The sequence below is a fragment of the Colias croceus genome, chromosome 2 (assembly GCF_905220415.1).
Source record: "Colias croceus chromosome 2, ilColCroc2.1".
In the NCBI taxonomy this organism is placed as follows: domain Eukaryota; kingdom Metazoa; phylum Arthropoda; class Insecta; order Lepidoptera; family Pieridae; genus Colias; species Colias croceus.
In genome coordinates, this window is record NC_059538.1 from 6,957,261 (window position 1) to 6,981,452 (window position 24,192).

General features: G+C 34.6%; 1 protein-coding gene across 1 annotated transcript; it reads left to right on the plus strand.

The window, feature by feature from the left end:
* On the plus strand, nucleotides 1-24,164 carry LOC123705558 (protein ECT2). The gene is made up of 20 exons (XM_045654399.1): nucleotides 1-265; nucleotides 5,624-5,831; nucleotides 10,091-10,226; nucleotides 10,306-10,518; nucleotides 10,762-10,905; nucleotides 11,748-13,307; nucleotides 13,561-13,692; nucleotides 13,833-14,121; nucleotides 14,250-14,365; nucleotides 14,445-14,572; nucleotides 14,781-14,951; nucleotides 15,034-15,149; nucleotides 15,837-15,997; nucleotides 16,303-16,443; nucleotides 16,644-16,773; nucleotides 16,911-17,065; nucleotides 17,454-17,564; nucleotides 20,079-20,174; nucleotides 20,997-21,146; nucleotides 21,598-24,164. The coding sequence occupies exons 1-20, from the start codon at nucleotides 193-195 to the stop codon at nucleotides 21,712-21,714; spliced, it is 4,347 nt and encodes a 1,448-aa protein (XP_045510355.1). The 5' UTR covers nucleotides 1-192; the 3' UTR covers nucleotides 21,715-24,164.
* Nucleotides 24,165-24,192: the final 28 nt, after the last annotated feature.

Sequence of the window (24,192 nt, forward strand, 5' to 3'; positions counted from 1 at the left end):
TGGCGAGCGCTCACTTCGTTTACGGTCATTTTGAAGTTTGGGAATGTATTTAGAGTGGATTGCATTGTTTATATTATGCGAAAAACACTCAAATTTTTGTTAAGTGTTGTGTATAGTTATGTGTGAAGAATTATGTGTAAGCCTATACATTTCGTGTTTCATGAATGATTAATTGAATTAGTGCAACGCAAGATGGACGAATTGTCTAGGGGCATGTCACAAACAGGAAGCACCACTGTAACTGACAAAACTCAAGAAAATGATGGTAGGTAATTTTCTATTACACATCTTCATGTTTTTCATCTTAGTTTTCCCCTGTGCAATTATTAGTAGAAATTATAGCAAAATGATAATAGATGTTAAGGTTAATTACTGAAAATGTCCTAACGTATTTTTGAGTTTGGCGTTGATTATGACTGTCATAGATGATGTCAAAAAACAAATCTTAAAAATAATGGGTACATTTTGTCAGTGAACTTTTTACCTACATGTGAATTTTATTAAGTACATTCATAAATTAGGGTAACGGGTACTAACCTTGGCACCCCCCCAGTGATTGGCACTTTGAGGTTTAACATGCAATTATTATGGTTCGTTGACTAATTACCAAAAATAAAATTTACCAAATAATGCCCCCATTATTTATGGGCAACACTAAATGGTAGTTATGAATTTTAATAACTCGTAACACGGAGAAAAAAAATCTTTTCTGTCATGGTTCCGAGCGCAACAACTTTATCGTGATTTTTTAACAAATTTTGCTAATACTGGGTAAGTTTGTAAGTTGTTTTTCTTTGCTACTAGATTAATAAATGATTGGTGTGTTGTTTGTACTTGTTAATGAGTTATTATATTACGGTTTTAAAGCAAAATTTGTCATAAAAATCTGTTGATTATTGAGTTCTTGGGGTGCCAATGACTATGAGCCATGTTTTGTATGATAGTACAGTTTTTTGGCACGGGGGCCAATGAATAGATAACGGTTTAACAATTATCCATGTTAGATTTTGGACTTTTTATGACGTGCATTAAAAGTTCTATTCATAAAAATCCATATTATGGTGATAGTGAGTCTGCATCCAAATTTTGGCAGGGCCAATTATTGTACTTTTAAGGCGATTGGCAGGGCCAATCATTATACTCGTACGGTGCCAATAATTATACCTACTTTTAATGAGGAGTAGTAGTGATGTGCTAACGTTCATGTGATTTATTAGGTAAATAATTATAATAACAATAACAGGCCTGATAGAAAGTAACATTGCCTCCTACGCAGAAGGTCCTGGATTTGATTTCTTCATAACAAAATCATGTTGTGTCTAAGGTGCTATCACATGTAGGTATAATAATATGTAATTAAAAAAAGGTATTTAATTGAGGTAGTAAACACAATGTTGGATGGTGCTATGTGAATTAAGCCAGATTTTTTTATTATTATTCAATTCAACAAAGATATTCAAGATAAATCATTTTACATCTTGCATTCTTTTCAATCTCTATTAGGAAGAGCGAGAACGTATGAGAGGCGGACCAATCACGAAGCGAGCGGACGCCCATTTTCAATTCGATTCTTTAATCTGCATGGCTTTTAACAGTTAATAGATACCTAGCTACTATTTGTTGCAGCATTTTATTATTACAAGCCTATTCCCAACACTATTTGTTCTCCGTCGTATTGATTGGCATACCACGTGTATAATTATTGGCAGTGCCAGTCATTGTACCTTTCACTATGTTAATCACTATACCACCGAGTGCCAATAATAGTGCCCTGGGGACTTTTTCAATATTTGTTTAATTTTATCATGTAAAGTCTTATTAATACAGCTAAATTTTGATTCGAAATGGTTCCTAATATATTTTACAATCAAATGCCATAAAGTGTAGGTCACTAGTATAAACGGTTGATTTTACACAAGCGTTAAAAGTCAGTAAATTGCTTTAGGTGCCAATCATTGTACCTCTTACCCTATTTATAACATAAATGAAAATCTTTGTCTGTGTAATTACTGTATTGTAATTATTGTGTTGTGTTCACATACTATTAATTTGTATAATGGTTTATGAATGAAACATAACATGCAAATTGAACTTGAAAAAATATAGGTATGTAATGATTAGAGATCAGATATTATTTTATTTATTTATTAAATATCACCACATACACTTCCAATAAATTAAAATCAACAAAATTGATTGTTACTCTGATTTGTAGTTATATTGATATAACATTATTTGGACTTCACTTTAACTTCTGCTAATAGCCAATAAAATGTCTCATGTATGTTGTAATATGACCTTCCAGACAAGGTTTAAAAATAATGAAGTCATTACATTTGAAAATGTTGTGCATTTTACACTTATGTAAGTTAACATAATATAAACATTAGAAATGTTGTGTAGAATTGTGAAAATAACATTGATATGTAAGTTATTAAGTGTTTACTGATAATATTAACTCTTGAACTTGGATAAATGGTGTCAATTGATAAACATTTGAACCTTGAAATACCATTGCCATTCCTTTTATAACAAAAATACTGTTAACATTTGATTTAAAAAAATATTTTCAATTAAAAGCGTCAAATCAATTCTAATAATAAACTTAAAGAGAAAAAATAAAAACCTAGCTAAGATCGTTCAAATAAAGAATAATTTAACAACAAAATGATGAGTGGTAATTCTTTATGTTAAAATCTGCACATCAAATGTGATTTCTGTTATTTACCACATATTTAAGTGATATATATCTGAAGGGGCTAATAAATTAAAGTATCAAACTTAATTTTATTTAAATCATTATTTTTTCAGTCTTTCAATCAGTAAATGATATATTTGTTCATTACTTTTTATATTTCATGCTTATTAATGTCAATAGGCACAGCATTTGCAGATGGAGTAATGTGTGGTTCACAATTGTCATGCCAACCATGCTAGCGTTGGTAGAAACACTACGGTCATACCTCGGTGGAGGATGTGAGTGCACTTGCATGCATAAATTGAGGTGTGATTCTTGTGATATAACATAAATATGATATTTGATCAATTTATTTAAAACATATTTAGCAGATTTAAATGTAAATTTTGCAAATAAAAATATTAATGTTTGTTATAAATACTAAAAAAAATGGTTGTTATTTCATTAAAACATTTTGTACACATTGCCTTTTCCCTTTTAAAATAAAAGATGCTGGTGAAAAAAAAATCTTATCAAAAAGCAGATAATTCAATAATTTTAAAGAGAAAATTACAAGTTTTGTCAAATATGTACTAAGCTTTGTTTTATTGTGTCTTAAAATTTAGTTTATAGTGCTTTTGGTTATTAATTATTTTGTGTGTGATATTAATATTGAAGTAGCTGTAATTTTTTACAGCTTTTTTATAAGAGATCAAGTATAAATAAATACTGCGGGTTCTATTACAATTATTTTGAATTGAATCCTAATTTACAAAATATCTTTATAACAAGTATAATATCATAATAAATCAACCGGAGATAAGTATAATTATTAGAAATATATATATTTAAATTCCATGTTTCATAATGTAAACTTGTATGCATATTACCAAAAAAATTACAATTAATGATATAGAATTTTCTTTCACAACATATTCCTTTCTGTGGTACACTATACTAGCACAAATTAGGTTTGGGCTCTAAGGCTGGTTGCAGAGCTTGACCGACCGTCAGTGCGTACTGTCGGTCCTAACGATACGTATCAACAATTGTATGACTATGACACTAATGCGCATGACAATACGCGTGCGTATGGTCGGTCTAGCTATGAACGGTTTTATGAATTTCCATACAATGACAAGCGCCATGGACGTACGCACTGATGGTCGGTCAAGCTCTGCAACCAGCCTAACATATTTAAATCCCTATCTTTATGTGTAATGTGTATAATACTTTGAACAATTTGAGCATTGAAAATAAACAATTTGGGTTAGAATTTTAGTTATAGATTTTGTAAGAAAACCAGTTATTATGAATTAAATTTATTGGTTTATACTTTAAATGAAATATATAATGTATATGTCATCGTCATCTGGTTGAATATGCTATTTTATTGAATGACGAGCGCGTTCATTGAATGACGACATTTAATTGAATGACTAGGCCGAATATTGTCTTAACGAGAGTCACTCAGCTATAACCATCGGAATATTGTTGAAGGTCTAGCGCATTCATTGCCATATTCATATTATGACGATGGAATATGATTTTCGAAACATCCACAAGAAGCCCCGATGCGCGGGGTTCCTAATTCTGTGTAGAAAAAATAACATGAACCCAACCTAACCTACCCCCTTATCCTAAGCAACGACTATGCTAAATTACATTCGGTCAAGACGTGGAATGTTATTGTATATGTTATTAACCTACTTGACAAGTTGTCCTTTAGTCATTCAATGAACATGCTAGCCATTCAATCAAATAGCAGATTTTCAATCAGAAAAATAAGTAAACTTTACTTTCAGGACCCTTTGAACAGTTTCAAATTGTCATTGTAAAATTTTGTCAATTGCTGCGCAAAATTTTTTTACAATAACTCTTAGTTGTTAGGTTGTTAATAATGCCTTTATAGCATGAATTACAAAAAATAAATATTAATCTCTAGCCATAAAATTCAGATATATTTCGATATAGTTTATATATATAAAAATTTCAACATAACTTATTCCGTAAAAGAAGTTAATATGAGAAGTTAACACTTACATATCTACAAGATGAAATATGAAACTTATGATTATTTTTTATAATGATCATTTACTTACTCACATAATACCTATACTTACCTGAAACCACCTTTTGAAAATTTTCGTGTCATTTGGTTGTTCAATTTTCATTGAGTGTTGTGTGCCAAGAGTGCCGGGTGTTCCCTGTGTGTCGCAGAGATGACTCAGCGACCCTGAACCATTAACGTTATAACGTCCCAAAAGGTCGTCACTAACGAACGGTATTCCATGAAAAAATGTACCTACTCTCGTAATTCCTAGGTATCCTTGTATTTCCTAGAAAGGAAATAGAATAATCATTTGAAAAGGACGCAATATAATGCATAGAGCAATATCAAAAGATCTAATACAAATTTCAAATTCAAATTGACAAAGTAGGTATTATTACAGGATCAAAGAAAATGTTAAACGTCAGCGTCTGTTTCTTTTCGAGCGGTTTGTCGTGATAAGATAAATCTTGTTTATAGCTTACGACTTCCTTATGTGATGTACAAAACATCCTTCTTTGGGATTTAAATACTGTGAACAAATCCTACCGTGGAGTCGTTCACATACGTCAATGGTACATCCTTGTAAAATGTTATATCTCTAAAATTACTTATCTGTCGTTATGAATTTTTGGCATGCGTGAGCACAAATGAGCCTATAGCTTCTGAGTGTTGAAAGCTAACGGTTCCTTTTCTATGCTTACTTATTTTATCACTACGTGTAGAAAACTGGTTTTTAAAAACTGAGACAAAATTGCAATATTGAAAATAGTATTAAATACATTGATTTAAAATAACGGAACTAAACTAAAATGTATTACTAAAATACATTAATTATTTTTCGACGGTTATTCAGGCCACTAAAATAACGGAAGTCCATGCCTTTTGTCTGACAGGTTCATCTACGGCAGTGGTGTACGTGAGCGAGCTATGTCTGGAGTGTGAGCGAGTGCGTGCAGCTTGCGAACGACTTGGTACCGTTTTAGCGGTTCCCGGGCCCGAAGGACTGCCCATATCCCAGCCTCCGCCCACACCACCAGCCTATCTTGTAACCACACCATTCGATGGGGACCTATTCGATGCTGCACACAAGGCAAAATACAGGTCAGTCATACTAAATCACAAATAAATTATAAAATTTCCATCAAGACTCCTTCCTCTTCCTCCGCTTCTGTTTGTCCAAGCACTCGAAATTACAATTATAGAGAGGAATGATTTGATTTTTATTTGTTTGATTGTAACGATTTAATTCAAATATTCAATTATAATCCAATTTAAATCTATAGGTCTGGTTCGAAAAAAAGCGTCATTGGAAAGGTAAATAATTTCCGACTAAAATAGGTGATATCATACATATAGAAAAGCCAAGACGTTACATGGACTTTAAAAAAATATGTTTGAGAAGTTGTTTTGCCCATCGTACCATAAGTACCCGCCGCCATTTTCAGATCTATTTTCTATCTGTTCGCGTTATACTACGTGTGTCTTTGAAAATTTTCTAAGTTAGATTTATCCTCAGACATAAAGACCCAGAAAAAATCATAGTATAGTTTATCCTAAAAAAACATGGAAACGGAAAAATACAAATAAGTAGGTATGTGATAAACTTCAAATTTGATATCACTACTTGCGTATTTAACATTATGTAATATATTCCTTTGTATATATAATGTTTCAGTGATCCACCCTTTCCCTAAATGTTAACATAAAAGTAAATAAGTGTCCTATTAAAATAAAAATTTCCCATCCCCCCAAATTAATAGATGCCCATTAAAAAAATGTAATTGTAAATTTAATTTTAAAATATTTATTTATAATGTAGAATTTGCTGGTGCAGTTTAAATTGTTATTAATGTACTTATTTTATTAAATGTGTCTATTATGTAATTTTAGAAAAATATTAATCGGCCTTAGATCATGATTTATGGTTTTTATATGGAGCTATTAACGCTTTGACTGCTGTGCTAAAACTGATCGTTATTTGTAATTGAAAACATTGGCACACCGCACCATGCGTTAGCTTGTGATTGCAAAATTATTAACCGTTCATAATAACGTTAGAATTTCTAGATATTTCAGTTCTTTTCAATTAAAACACATTGCTACCAAATTCAATGTTAATTTAAGTCAAATATTCAGCCTACTAAAAATATCGACTGGTAGATCAAGTCTTGTTTCAAGAACATTTCATTGTTTCAACATGAATACCAATTGATGAGATTAAATGTTTATTGTTTTAAACGGTCGCCGCACCAATCCTGGAGCCACCTTACACCTCGACTCATGTTTGCTTTGAGAAAATTAATTTTAGGTTCTACTTATCACTCTTCTGGGTTTACGGATGATTCACCTAACTTTGTTTACAAAACGTATAGTAATCACCAGCTTGTACCATAATGTTTTCTCGAAAATTTTCTTTATCATATTCCATATGCCGTTAAAATAATAATGATAAGTTCATGGAATTCATATTACATTGAATAAACACATCATGATTGTTTTAACAACCTGTCAAACATAGAAATAGTGGTTAACTAATCAAAAGATATTTTTCATCATGCATTTAGTTACATTACAATTTACAGTAGATATACAGTCTACTATTTATCGACCGCTAACACTATTGTATAATTCAAACTCTTGAGTTTATTTCACATAGCTAATCATAAATTGTCTGCCATTTGAGAATATTGCTATGTATATGAATTTAGAATAGAATAATAGATAACATACTTTATTATCATCTTAATAAATTATTTTAATTGAAAATTGAAATACCAAAACAGAGAGAGTAATAAGCATGTTCGATTTCAATAACAATAATGTATTCTTGGTCAAGGTGTATTTTAAATGCTCACTTACACGCAATATTTAGTCAATTAAGCCGATTAGTCTCAAATATTGTCAATTAAATACAATTACTATTTTGATCACTGGACCGTTTTACTTTTATGTGCCTGCAATAAGGCGGCTTTGTAGTCTTGGATTTACGCATGTTTTTAACATATAAGTTGGTGATCTTTGTGTATTTACTGAACGTTGTAAATAAAGGTGTAAGTAGGTGTACGAGTACAAGCGCGGCCCGCGGGGTGACGACGCGAGCACGACGCTCTGCGTAGCACGAGGGTCGCCCTTGCTACCGCACGACGCTCCTCGCTATTTTCGGCCAACATTCCTCGCGGCTGTTTTTCAATCTATCCTGAAACGCATAACGTGCGTGCTGTTCGGGCTTTGTTCGAATTAAAGTGAATCGCGTAAGGATAGTTACGGAATATACATTCATGTTAAAATATATTTGGTTATATAGCGTAGTGAAGTATGCTGGATAACGTGTGCGCGTTTTATGAATGATGGAGGTGACGACCGATACGATGTTAAATACTTTCAGTGATTGTTTAGTGTGTTATAAAAGTGTTTATGTGTACTTGCGGACTAGTGCTGACAGTATATTGTAAGGATGGGCCCTACACGATTACCTCCCACCCCCGAAGAGGATGAAACACCTCAAGAGCTTTTGACTGACGTGAAAATTCAAGAGTCTCGAACATGTGAAATGTTGGTCATCTTTTCTCGTCTTAAATTTACGGATATTGTATGGTGTGATTAAAGATTTTTTACATCTTTAACTATTTCGATATATTTATTAAAATGGGTTATTATTAATTTATGAAACGCGATTATATTTATTTGTGGGCATTCAAAATTATTACAGACACAAGCTTACTATTATTCAATATTTCTGTGCTCCGATCTAACCTACTTTAATATAAGCAGATAGTATACATGTATGACTACTCACATTCCGCAGAATCATATATTCTTCGTCAGAACTATTTAAATCGGCTCATGTCTGATGTGAATATGTGATCGTTGAGTAGATACGTTTCTTCCTACCCACTGTAAATATTGGTGCTACGTCACTGAAACCGCGTCGGCGCCCGCGCCGCGGCTGCTTCACGAGATATTTTTTTATTTCTTAAAAATTGTTAACTTCCGTCCCCTGTTGCGACTATGACTATGAGTGTTAAAAATTTAAATTAAAACATGATCTAAGTAGCTGGTATTGGAACAAATAGAAAAAAGCTTCTTCCGTTTTCCTTATTTATGGTTACCGCGGGTTTGTACAAGAAGAAATAAATTAAAGTTGATAAACATAAAAATTGTAAAAACTACAATTATAATTTTGCATTGATACTAATATTATGTTAGTTGTTGTTTACTAGAATTAATATAATATTTTATGTAGGTACATAAATTTTGTAGAGCAGAGAATTTAATTAAATACATTAATAGATCATAAGTAAATTCAAGACAGTACTAACACGATAAATTAAATTAACTCATTGTCACACAACATCAGATAACAGTTTTTTATAAAATGAAAATCTAGGTATATATTAGCTACTCGTCCCGGTTCAGATATTATATTATTGTAATTATCTATCCATCTTTATCTATTTTTGTAAAATAAAGTATGTAGTTTTAATAACATCACTTATAACTGAAAAACGGTAACTGTTTAAAATTTTAATTATGTATCCGGGCGGAGCCGGGACCAGCCGCTAGTTGTATTTATGAAATATTGTAATAAATTAGTTTAACTTTAACCTTCAAATGTGTAATATAAGAAGTTGGGAACATTTGTATCGTATACCTAAACGGTATTTAGTAAAGTTAATTAGTGATATCCAAGCAAGCGCGTTATCGGATCCATAATAATTTCGCGTGATATGCATAACTATATAGTGTTCACAAAATAAACGTCTGGTGATATCTTTCTCATGTCAGGTGATGGATATATTATTATCATAGTCTTGATAATACTTTTTTATGAAAAACATTAATACGATTGGTTATTTGATTCGCAATTTGTACAACTGTAATTTAATTAACATGTATATAGAACTGATGTATACGGAAACCATTGCATTATTTGTATTATTGCCAGATATTTTTAGACTATAACTGTCTTGTAGATTTGGGCGAGATTTATGTAAATATTTTGGTTAAATGGGATGACTATTTTTAATTCTGTTATTTAACGTGGCGTCCTTCCGGTTCATTCAGCCCGACGGAAACAGTATGAGAATGTCACATACGTATTTGAGTGAATGAATATCAATGATTTTATGAACGAATCTTTAATTATTATTTTTATATATTTTTTACAGTTTTTCATACTGGGTATTTATTTGAGCCTTTATAGGTACTTAACGAATGAAAATACTAAAAAATATTACTAATGTAAACTGTTATTATTTATAACTTTTTAGAGTTGAATGTGGATGGTGTACAATAGTGTTATCTTTATAATATATCTTTTTTTATTTATCAAATAACATGAAAAATATATTATGATGCAGGGTGCTGGGTCCAACAGCGGTGCTTCAGCTCGCGGAGCGTGAGGAACCTCCGCCGGCCAACGCACGTCCTCTATATTCATTGGCCATGCGCGGAGCCGTCATATGTTTCTCGGGTTTTCGCAAGAAGGATGAACTCGTAAGGATTCAAATATTTATTGTTGTATTATTTAATTTATCGACTAGCGGATTTACAATGTTTGTTTTTTTTTCGACAGACGTACCTGATCACACTTATACACTATATGGGGGGCTCTATTCGCAAGGACATGTCGAGTAAGGTGACGCACCTGATTGCGGCTGCGGCGACAGGTGACAAGTATCGATACGCGTCGGGCTTCGGGCTTCCGGTGCTGGCGCGCTCGTGGGTTGACGCCTGTTGGGAGCGACGCGATGACCCCGCGTGCTTTGCCACAGATGATAGTATGATTGTAAGTTTAAATACATTATGCCAACATTATTTACATTGAAATAGTAGGTAATGTACCAGTTATGTCTTCCTAAAATTAAAATGCAAAGTTCTACAAAAACTACCTGGATACCTACGTAATATTCCTATTAATTAATATATTACTTTTGGAACTGTTTTCGTATTTGGAACAATGTAAAAATGTAAATTTAATATTAAATATCTCTTTTGATTACTGTCAAAATAATTTGATTGAAATTTCCAGAAAGAGCACAAATTGAAAGTTTTCGCGGGTGCTCGCGTGTGCTTCGTGGGGTTTCCTGAAGATGAGACGCAGCACATGGCTGAAGTTCTCGCCAGCAATGGCGGTTCTTCTTGTCCTCTCGATGATCCTGATTGCACTCACGTTGTAAGTAAACTTACATATTATTTATAAATCATAATTTAAATAAAGTTTCAATACTTTTTTTTAAGTAAGAATGTGTATAAAAAAAACAGATTTGAGTGAGATACAAAAAATTACGTCAGTATCATGTAAACTTTACTCTTCGCAAAATAAGCATGCACATAGTATCTAAGTAGTAGTTAAAGATCACGATTCTTAGTAGATACAATATTATAGTAGTGGTGCTAGCTTTCCTTATTTTTTGGTGCACTTACTAGGTTTCGTTGGTAATATGAGTGTATAGAAAATTTCTTGGCATATAAAGTATACCTGAAATTTCATTTTTCATGCTCAGATTGCATTTTTCCTACAAATACCATGACATAGTTCCTTTGTTTTTATTTCCAATAGTAGTACAGCTTTTAGAGTAAAAGGAGTAGTTAAAGTAGGTTTTGCCCAAGCACTGACATCACTCCTGTCCACACGGCTTAAAGTCGACCCATTGTCTATTTTCACTGCTTCAGCAAAACCAAATGCGTGTATTTAAATATTCGCTTTATTTTCAGTTGTAACTGGCTTTTATGTTCACTTAGAGATATTTGGTGTAGCACAGTCATAACATTAGCGCAGTTTATTTACATTCATCAATTCACACCTCAAGTTCAACTCTTAATGTGTATATTTTAATGCTTCCTATCCACTTTATAACTGAAAATATGAAAACTATTTTAAAACTATCATTTTCAATCTTTTTCTGTATCAGTTACTTAATTCGTTAGTCGCTTTTTATGTCTCAATAGTTCTGCATGATTAAGATGGAATGGCTTCATTACATCATTGCGTGGTGTGTTTCACACATGTTTCAGGTTATGGCCAATGGGGAGACTTTCGGTCGTTCGCTTGTCCTTTCACCCCATTCAAATACCCCTAACACTTCAACAAAAGCTATCCGTTCTACTCCCAATAGACCTCAAACCACTCCAAAGAGCTCTCTGTACCGTAGATTGTCGGCAAGACTATCGGGTTGCCGGTCTAGTCCTAATAAACAAAGTAATGAAACGAATGAAGATGTTCTCAAAGATGAGAGGGAAAAACGTTTACAAATTGCACGAGACAGAATTAGAAATAGTAAAGGAAATAATTGTGAGAATAAAAGTTACGATGGTAACAGCAGTATTAATAATATAGATAACACGTTTATAGACGATTTACGTTTAAGCTTTAACGATAGAAATCAAAGAAATGAACAAATAGAATTACGAAAATATAAAACTAGTGACAAAGAAAATAAACACATGTCCTATTTGCATGGTACAAGAGGTCATATGAAAGATAAAAGGGAAGTTTTTAAAAATAAATCTATGAATATTTTTAATATCGTAGATTGCTTAACAGAGACTGGATCTCTGAATTCTTCCCTTACCAAAAGTTTATGCGATTTAGATTATAAAGATGAAACTGGTTTTTTAATACCAACATCGGTCGAATGTAAAGCATTACAAGAGTCTACAACAACAATTTCTTCGGGAAAGAAAAGAAGTCGGAATTCGACGGATTCTAATTTTCAAGTGAGCCCGGTAGATGCAACTAATTTATCGCCAGATAAAACGGAAGAATCCACTTGGAAATCTATCAAACGACTAAAAATTAAAGATTCTTTCAAATTCAAGAATAGACCAACTATATTTAAACGCACAAAAAAAGATTCCGTAACAAAGGTACCTGGAGATATTACAGTCGAGCCTGTGAGCCCAGAAAGCGTAAAACCGACTGATCCAGCTGGAGAATTTGTCGCTACAACTTCTTCCCCAATCAGGGAAGACGATGATACATCAATTTGTTCAATGAATCTCAGTAAGCAATCTGGATTTTTTGATATTTCGTTCGCATCGATCCGTAGTTCTAAAACGGTCAAATCTAAACTAAGAAGAAGTGTCAAGTCATTTACGGCTTCTTTTAGAAGTGAACGAAAAAAGAAATATGAAAAGCGTGCCGAGCGTAACACAGTTGAAGTCGATCCATCTCACTTACCCTCAGATTTAAAGAACGTTTCTACGCCTAAGAGGGATTTAGATGATATGCATTTAGACATATCTCCCGTACAAGTCGATACGGTCGATAGCACCGACATGAGAACTCCAACCATTGAAACGCGGAATTTCGACGAATTGGACGAATCCGCGATATTTAAGACACCACAAAGAGTGTGGTTGAGAACCCACCGTCATTCTATCTGTGGTAGTGCAGAATTAAGGGCGAAGAGTGCCAGCCACCTCCCAGTGAGTACAGAGTGCTTCCCCCCTCCCCCGTCCCCGTGCCAGTCCGTCTCCGATGCCCTGCGGGCCCGCGCCGTGCCGTCGCCCGCCTCGACGCCTCCCATCCGCGACGCCCGCGCCATTTCGCAATGCCATGGACTCTTGTTGCCGGTACTAACCCTCATTTAATTCAGTAATACCTACTAAATATTAGATCAGCTTGCTATTCGATAGAAAATAGCGAATTGTCATGCCATTATATCAAAGAAATACAGTCCGCTACGCCATCCGATAACAGTATCGACATGCATGTCTATTATATTATCTATGTAGATGCTTTACAAAAATGCCTCAATGTTAAAAATACATGGAAAGTTTTCACCGTTTTTTAAGTGTAAGAGATTTTTATCCTAAATAATTGCAGGTCGTGGACGAACACAATACAGTCGTGGTGCCCGATTGTTCCCTGCGCATTCACGTAGTGAAAGCCGAATGGTTCTGGGCGTCAGTTCAAAATGAAGAAGCTCAAGACGAGAGAGATTACCTGTTTAAAGACGTAAGTTTACATTTTATTTTATTTCTTTTAACTTTTGTGAAAGAACAACAGCTATAAAATTGTAACTTTGAAGCGAAGAGGACAAATTTTTTACTATCGATTGTATGATGACCAAAATGTACTATGTATATGGGGTACAGTACCTGGAGGAGGTGTCGCGGCGGTCGTCGGTGGGCGGGGCGGGCGCTGGGGGCGCGGGCGCGGGCGCGGGCGGCGCGGGGGAGGAGGGCGCGGCGGGCGGCGCGGGCGAGCGCGGCGCGGCGGGCGGCACGCCGGCGCAGCTGCAGCGCATGCGCAAGCGCAAGCTGCGCGGTGGCGACGCGGCGCTGCACAAGCGGCGCTCCTCCGTCGGCGACGCGGTGCTGCTCAGCCTCTCGGGCAACCTGCTCGACTGCACGCCCTCGCCCGACGGCAAGCAGCTGCTCGAAGGTACCGCCGTTGCACTTGCCTTTTGATTATTTTCTTTTATCAACTGTAATCTTATTATAACAAACGTAATTTATATATTATATCATGTAATGGGAATTATATTGGTGAATATGTTTGTGCATTTGTAGAATCAGAAGTACCAGACAATGTAGTTCGAAAGTTGATGTCGCCACGCCAGCAAGTATTTATGGAACTGTTACAGACTGAATCCAATTATGTTGGAATACTTCAAACGATAGTCACAGTGAGTATGATCTTTTTAAGACAAGTAATTTTTATTTTAATAATATGATACTTATTCACATTATAATATTTCCTACCAGATGTTCAAGCAACCTCTTGAAGAGATGGCTGAAGAAGACACAAACAATGGCAAGAACCAAGCTCTTCTAAATAATACTGAGCTAAAAATTATATTTGGAAACCTACCGCCTATTTATGAGTTACATCAGTGAGTATTTATATGTTTATTTCAATTGATTATTCTGTAATTATTATATAATTTTAATAAATGTTTTTTATTTCAAATATTTTGTAATTAAACTCTGTCAATTCAATATAACAATATTATATTTTTGAATATAAAATATATTAATGTAAAATAGGGGTTCTAGTAGGCAAGATAGGTAAAAAATATTAAGCGTTTACACTTTTTTTAGACGTATGTTGGAAGAGCTTCGTTGGTCGCAATCCCACTGGAGTGAGGAAGTGAGCATCGGTAGACTAGTGCTCAAGTACACTCCTGACATGGTGAAAGCCTACCCGCCATTTGTTAACTTTTTTGAAAACACCAAGGAAATGCTTCAACAATGTGACCGTGAGAATCCTAGGTGAATATTATATAAAAATCAATTCTATTGTAATTAAAAGATATATTTTTTTAAATGTTGAAAAACAATGTTATTATTTCAGATTTCATGCATTCCTGAAAATTTGCCAAACAAAGCCAGAATGTGGACGGCAAAGCTTACAGGAACTCCTGATTCGACCTGTTCAGCGACTACCTAGTATTAGCTTATTGCTGGATGGTAAGTTTATGATACGCGTTATTTACTTGCAATAAATAAAATCATTATTTATGTCACTGACAAGTAAGTGATTTATGCAATACTATAAATTATTTTTTCGTATTTGATATAGAAATGGATTTTTCATTTGGATTGTATTAAGAGGCCTACACCACCGAAACTAGCGCCACCGAACATTTTATTTTTTTACTCCTTAACCAGATCAAATTTAAAAAATCTAGCTCGGTACTTTGCTAGTATATTACTTGTAGTATTTTTGGTATTACTTTTCACTATTCTAACTGTTCATTATTCTAGAGAACTTTTGATTACCGCCAAAAGTGGCCACTTTTGGCGGTAATCAAAAGTTCTCCTAATTTACCAAATGCAAAATAATGAAAAGTAATACCAAAAATACTACAAGTAATATACTAGCAAAGTACCGAGCTAGATTTTTTAAATTTGATCTGGTTTAGGAGTAAAAAAATAAAATGTTCGGTGGCGCTAGTTTCGGTGGTGTAGTCGCCTTAAGGTACATTTTTGGACATTGATCCGTATTTAGTAATTTTTTAAATCTAAATTCTATCTAGAAATTCTTTATCCAGCTAGAATAAATCAAAAAGTTCAATAAAAATAACCGAGAGATAAAAATAGCAGCTCCAAAAGTAATCCAAACTAAAACTCGTTTAATTAAAACCTTCTCTGCAGACATATTAAAGCACACGCACAAGAGCAACCCGGACCACGGCGCGCTGGTGTCGGCGCTGGCCGGCCTGCGCGAGGTGATGTCGCACATCAACGAGGACAAGCGCAAGACTGAGGGCCAGCTGCAGATGTTCGACATTTATAACGACATCGATCAGTGTCCCGTACGTAATTTGCTTTGTTTTTTTTTGTTTAACAAAATTTGTGCTTTCGAGAACTTATAACAAGACTATTGTTGAAATGCTCATGTTGCAAATTTTGTATAATTATATTATTATAGGCATATATTCCGCAAATCGATGACGAACGTATGTTTTGCGTTAAAAGTCTTTATTTTAGTTAAACAAATGATAGAATTGTATATAAATAAAATACCTTTATCTCTTGATTTGGTTCAGCAAAATTATTGCTCTATAGTCATATAAAGGATAGCAATAGCAGTATTTATATGGATTGTAAACATTTTCAGGCTCATCTAGTATCGTCACATCGATCCTTCGTGTCTCGATGCGAAGTCGTCGAATTATCCAAAGAACTCTCGGGTAGAGGGGACCACCTTGTACTGTTCCTTTTTACGGACACCATGGAAGTTTGCAAGAAAAGATCTAAGGTATGATTAAATTATTCTTTAGAGATTGATACATGTTTAAATGTATTTTTACTCTGTACACGCTATTACTAACACACAATACAAACTCGTATTATCGTATATTGTTATTCCTTTAACATATTCAAACTGTATGTCAGTGAGCTACATAGTATTTATCCCAGTTTCTACTGTATTAAAAAATGTCTCTTTTTATATTATAGGCTTTCAACAGTAAAAGTCCAACAAACGGCACGGGCACTATGAGGATAGGTTCCAGCAAACCATACCGTCACATATCGCTCATGCCACTTAGCACCGTCAAGCGGGTCGTCGATATAAGAGAGGCTGAAGGTAATAAATATTACTATTTTTTTTTGTTGTGTCAGTAGGCCTTGCTTAAAAGATGCATCACAAAATATATTAATTTCCAATCATAGTCAAAAAGACAAGTGTGACTAATATTTTCAATATTCATTGTTTTTTTCTAGATTGTCACAACGTTTTTGCGTTGATGTGTCGAAGCAATCAAGAACTAAAGGAGAAGCTATACTCGTTCATGATAACAGACGAGGCTGTGGATAAAGGACACTTTCTTCGACAGCTTTGCCGGCAAATGGCTAATACTGTCTGTAAAGCTGATGCTGTAAGTATACATTTTTTTAATGTCTTAGTTATCGCACTAAAAAATATAATTATTAGATTTATAAATATTTTTGAACTGAAAACTTCTTTAGCGGCGTTGAGCACTTTTTCTGTAATGGGTATAAAATCTTAAACTCGCGTCAGGACACGTGACCTGATCGAAAAAGCGTAAGACGGATGGATATCAAACATGCTCAACGTTAATAATCAAGTTTTCACTTCTGCCGGCACTTCCGGAGTGCAACCCGTCTTTTTTTATGATTAAGTTATTTTGTATTACTTATAAATTAGTTTTATAGAAAGTGTAAAACAAATAGTAGATATAGGTTTGCTGTTTTTTATTGTTTATTACAATAGTGTAAATAACTAGTTGTATTCAATGTGTGTAGGACAAGTTTCTAGCGTGCCTCGAGTCTCACCAGCTAGACATCGATACTAGCGACCTTGCACTAAGTACTCTCTCCAAAGTCTCCAAGTTCGCAGCTCGCACTAGAATAAAGGTATTCTTTTCATCACCATTTTGTACATTTACATATTTAAATATAAAAATAACGTGTGTGCCTAGCACACGTGATGTCAGAAGTGAAACTTCTTTGACAAGATTCAAAGATACCAAAATCGTCGCCTTACTCCGTGATGTCATGCCGTGATGGTATTGCCATTGACCTTGAAATTTTACTCCCAACGCGCCTAAAGAAGTTTCACTTCATAAAGTTCAAGGTAATTTTCAAAAATCGAATATATTTTAAAAGCTTTATTTTTAAGTATTACTGTCACACTCCATTACGAGCATGAATAGTTTATAGACGTGTTAGCTCAGCTTTTGTGTCTAGACAAGTAACTTAGTAACGGTAGGTAAGTGATGTCCAAAAGCTGGCTATTTTTTAGTATCGTAATTCGTAACTAAAGCATGTACATGTATAAATAGTATCCACTAAATGGTGTTTTCACTTGTATTCTCGATGGTGCGACATAAATTAATATATTATATCACATTAAATAAGGAGGAGGGCTTATGTATTATATCAATGGGAATATAAAATTACTTCTTTTTTAGCCTTTAATTGACACGCCGCTCATATATAGTTAAATATTATTTTTTCTTGGATAAGGGAAAAGTGGGAAATTAATAGAGAACAGTTAACAAAGTATATTATGTAAAATATCTGTACACAAGTCTTGCACTAAGACGCTACTTTAAACAATTGTATGATTGTAATTCATTGTTACTATCTTATCAATATTGTACATATTCCTTGATTGCTATCGTTATCCTTAACAATAAAACGTTATATTATGAAGTAAATAGTAATAAACTATTATCATGGCCTTGTTTATTATAGATAGGGAGGCGAGGTAGCTAAATGGCGTAATTCAACGGCGTCGTCGAGACTTATCAAAATCGAAAGAGAAAATAATTTCGAAAAGAAAAGCTTCTATGGTAAAAACCATTTTAGCGGTGGGTTTGGCGTGTACGGATTCTCAAAAATGTAAAAAAAAACAGTTACTTGGGCATTCTCGAGCGCGTCAGATATTCATACTACGTATGCCCCAAGTGCCTCTGATAACAACGGTATACTAATCTGCCGGTTTGCGTGGTGGGGCTAGGCATATAAATTCGTCAAAAAAGCACAAAAAAAAAATTACTCGAGCGCGTCAGATTTTCGGAAGGGGTGTTAATTAGGCCCCAAGAAAGCTCCCCTTAAAAAAACTGACGATTACGGCAAGACGATAAGTTACGATGAATTTTTGAAAATGCAGAAAAAAAAAGTCCTTTTGAAATACTCGAGCGCGTCAGATTTTCATAGGGGAGGTTTATCTCGGTATCCTGAAAGCATATTTTCTTAATCTGACAAAAATGTTGGTGGGTTCTCTTAATCTGACCGAAAAAGGTTTGTGGGTTTCTTTTTTTTAATCATCGTTATTTCATATCAATTTTTCTTACCACCCTCAGTTTTCGAGATATACTCAAAAAACCGGGAGTTTGAGTTTTTATGATGCTTCAAGTAAAAAAAAATTAAACTTTGGACAAAAATGAAAAGAGACCTTTTTTTGTAAAATAAAATTACCTTTTTTGTTTATTTAAACTTTTTTTTTTTTGAAAAAGTAAAGTTCGCGACTTATATGCTGCAACGCGTTTTTCGGAAGACGAAATGGCTCCTCCAGACTTCCGGTCATGCGGAAACCGGCAGATTTTGTGTTTTTAGTAAGTTTTAGATTATATTCTTCAAAATAAAAATAAAAAAAATCGCGCTCGAGAATGCCGGGTTAACGTTTTTTTTTTACAAGATCGCGACCCTATAACTCGGCGGCGTCAAGGACTTATGGTCAGATTAATTAAATTTAGTCTTAAAACACTAAAATCAACCCCCAATATCTTAATCTGACGCGCTCGAGTATTTCAGACTATCGATTTTTTTTTACTAATCTGATCGTCTATCCTAGGCGCGCGTCACTACATATAGAGCTAAATAGTGAAAAAGTTTGTTCTATTAGATCTAAGGTATCTCTCATATCTTAAACTGCCACGCTCGAGTATTGCAGAAAATTCCCCTCTTCGCCTCCCTATCTATTATTATTTGCTTGTCTGTTAATTTATATTTCCAGTATTTTAGTATTCTTTGTCCTTTTCTCCTGGACTTTCAATTCAATTTTACCCAGTTAAATCATGAGTATTCAAATTCATCAATAATATTGTACATAAAAGACGATGGCCATGATGATTGAATAGTTAAAAAAGTCCTAATTAGTGATTTAGAATGTAGCAATAATAAATAGTCACTGTATGTTAGTATAATTATGAATAACACTCTTTTTGCGATCGAGATTCTGATTATATTCGTAACTTGTATGTCTCGCTATTCTATAGTAGTATTTCATACCAGCGTGTAATTCACATGAACGCTGGAAAGCGGCATTTAGCGGAGCTAAGGAAAAGTATATTTGATAAGTTGGAAGTATTGGAGTGTGTTGTCGAGCGGAGTGGGTGGTGTGAGTTGCGCGTTGTGTTGTAGCTGGAGGCGCTGGCGGGGCTGGGCGGCTGGCTGCGCGCGGCGCCGTCGGCCGCGCTCCTCGACACTTGGGTATTGCGCGCTCACTTACTACCACAGGTCTGACGCCTCGCGACACCTTCACTAATCGCATCCGATACGTGCGCTTCGCCCGACTCTCGCTCTGCGCTACTTGGTCACCCTCTTGTTACTAATTCAGTTGTGTCGACTCATTTAAACGCTTGGGATGCACTCTCTCGGTTGAACGCGGTGGCACGCTTTGGGACGGAGTGTTGCCTGAGTCTATTCTGTGTACGATCGTAGTTGTTGCGTTGGTATCATTTGTCATTTTAAACCTGGGATCCATGCGGATGCAAATATCATTATCACACTCGAAACTTGTTTGCATTCAGATGCGAAATGTCATTTCTTTTCGACCGAACTAAACTCGGTTCAAATTTCGTAATTTTAACTAAAAAAATAGAAAATATTGCGTTCACTTACTTGATGCTTTCTTTTGTAATATTTCGGATGTATCTGTAACATGTTTGTGAGCGTGCTATACCCCTCGTTTTTAAGCTATATTGTGATCATTTACAAAACTACTAATAACTCTTATTATGTTAACATCGCATTGTCATTTTGTATGCTAGTAAGTTGTGTGTAAACATTTGGGTGATATTTACTAAGTTAATGGGTTTTGTGATAATTATCGAAACACAATGATATTAAATATAAATATATTGTAGATAGTTCATTACAGGTTATTGGTAACTAATAAAATTAATTATATTACAATATTGATTTGTTTGTAATTAATTAGTATCATGGTTATCATTAGTAAATTGACGTATGGTTTTGGGCTATAAATTGTGTTATAACTAACAAACGCTTAACCGACACCGTACTATTTCAATAAGTAATATTGTGTGTCGATATCAGGTGGAGCGCGCGTTGTCGTTCAACAAGACGCCGTCAAAGCTGAAGCGCGCAATGTCGTCGATAATATCCCCGTTCGGATCCACTTCGAGCCTCACGCCCGCGTCGCAGCAACTAGCGCAAATGAGGCTTGCGAGTTGCAATAATATTAATGTAAGTTTGTCTTATGTATGAAATCATTCTTTTTAAATTTTAAATAGGTATAATGTGTGTTGTACTTTTGCTTAGATCGTGTTTGTTTATTTAACTACAAGTGGTTTCTGTGTTAATAAAGGTATAGATTAGATTTATAATCAAAGAACAGCTTAAAAGATTTGTTTTAGAATACCAGCTACACAATATAATGCTCTGATTTGTATTACCATCAACTATAATAGGATATGAATAAAATAAAACGAAAAAAAAAGAATCAATAAATTTATTTCTCAATAATATGAATCCACGTTTATAAACAAACAGTGATCCTATATAAAGAAGATATATTTTATACAAAAGTTAATACTCTTCATTGTTTACAAATTTAACTGTGTATAAAAATCTAGAAAAGGAATCATAGTAACGATATTGAGCCCTCGTTCTACATGTATGTTATGTCGTGTTGCAGGAGATGGGCGGCAGCGGCGGTGGCGGGGAGGGCGGCGAGGTGCTGGTGGCGCCGCTGTCGGTGCAGCCCACGCGCAAGGCGACCGCCGGCGCCGCCGCCGCGCTGCGCCGCTTCTGACGCGCGCGCACCCGCCCCGCGCGGGACCACTAGCACCAGCAGTACCACCAGCAGTACCACTAGCAGTACCACTGTACTAGCGGGAGTTGTGCACGGATATCGTGGTTACATTGCGGAGTTCGGATTCCTGAGCGTTTTACCAGCGGGACGATAGTCGGAAGTATAAACAATTTTGTGCTACGTATATCGTGCTGTAGCGCTGTAAATCTGTGTAGTGCAGCTGGAGGGGGCTGGAAGAGTCTAAACTAAGTGTACGTAGCTTTTCGTGACGTCATATTGTTCCACGCTCGCCCTATAGTGGTTGAGTGAGCGGGTGGCGGATCGTAATCCACGCGGATACTATTTATAGCGGCCAAATCGCTCTGACGATGCATCAAGTGTAGCTGCTTTCAATGTTAGCGCCTGCTTCATTGCATATTATTCAGATGCATTCTTAGAGTGAAATTTTTCCGTATCCGTAATGTGCTAGAAATTATTACTGGACAAAGTGGTGAAAACGTGAATTTCGCTCGCACTTTAGCGCCCGACCCCATCGTCGCGAATATTTCAATGACAACAATTGCATGTCGATTTAATAGACAAGTAATTATTGTAGGAAAAGAGCATCAAGCTAAATAAAATAAAATCGTATACTAATTCATATCAAGTTTGGAACAAAATATTATATCAAAACACTGATGGAAAATGTGAAATAAATGTTATTTAAATAAAAACAATATAAAAAACGGTGCGTTAATTTACATTTTAAAGGGGTTTGAAACTTTTTGTATGGACGCTGGCATATCGACCCGCCGCTATTTTGATTTTTTTTCAAAAAAATATCTCGGTAATGTGACGCTTTAGGGTACTATGTTATTAGACATTTTTTGTTTGTCTATGTATCCTCTATCCATACATACCACTTTAATCGTGCGCCGCGATTTTGAAAAAAAATCAAAATGGCGGCGGGTTTGATATGCCAGAAAGTTTCAATGCCCTTTGTTCAGTTAATTATTTTTGTTATAAATTTGTAAAGTATCTACAATGTGTCTATTAGACAAACTCTTTTGTTGTTTAAACTTTGATAAGAGTCGGAATGATCCTGTAAAATTCGTTTCTAAGACTGAATGATTTATTGTATTATAATGCACAAAATATTAATTCTAGATCGCACATTTGAACAGACTTCGATTTTTTTTATAATTATTTTTGAATGATTATCTGATTTCGTAATATTTTAATTATCACAAGATGTTAGTGAATGTAGAGCCGAATTTCAAGTGTATCTGTGTGAGTGTGAAGTTTAATTTAGGACTGCAATTTAAAATCGGGTATTATTCCGACTCTTATGACATATCACGCGTATGTACAATTATTATGATTAAAGTAGACATGCCCTTGGGGTAGTTTTATAGGAGAAATCAATTTTAACACATATAATATATGGGTACCGGATGCTCAACTCTGTATGTTCACAATCCAGTGGGTTATGGTTCCTGAATTTTTAATTTATTGACGGGGAATCTGTATCTACCTTAAAAAATTACGTAGAGTTTATAGATGTAAATAATTGCGTATGTGACATCGCTTTATTCCTAAAACGTAAAATTAATTGGTTGACACTAATTCCACGTCGATACTTTTGGGACACTTAGCAATTATGTTACTTATTTAGGTGCAAAGTTCGGCGAGGCCGTGTCGGGTAAGAAGTGCCTTCGATAAAGCAGGTTTCGAATTTGTTTCGGGTTCAGTGAATCTTTTTGATAGTATTATAACATTATAAGGACTTGTAATAAGATTGCATTACGTAGATTTCCAGTGATTTTAAATCAAAAAAAATATTGAGTATGTTTAATTGATGTCTATATGGTGCGAGACAAAAATTTTAGATAATAAAGATATTTAATCAATATCCACAATCATGTTAATATATTTTATGCAAAATTTTCATTACTGTCTAATTGTGTGCAATGTTGTGATTAATGCAATATCGATTAGACATTCGGAAGAGTTTCGTGTCAAATCAAAATATTGATATTATCCATATAGTGTTGAATAATTTGTACATATTGTGATATTTTAATTTAATCGTGTAATAGGCATGTAGGTTAGAGTAGTAATTGTATTCGGTGGACTACCTTTTCCGTCTGAAATTAATGCACAGCGTTCCTAACATTGGTTTGTTGCTAACGGAGACGGCGGAAAATAATTACGCTTACCGTAGAGACCGGATACAATACGTTGGCATCTATAACGTCAACCATTCAATGTATATAGCGTGTCTGTCCAATATTATTATTTAATAAAATCTTGCGCATGCGCCCTCGAATATTTTTACATCATTAGTTGGTGTAGGCTCAAAGGCAACTCGTGCGTCTACTGTCGCAAATGTACGCATATAACTGCATTGTACAAAGATCTATATTTATAAATATGTTTAATGATTGAAAAAAATAAAGGTTTATTTTGAATTAAGTGTTTAATTTATTTACAATACCT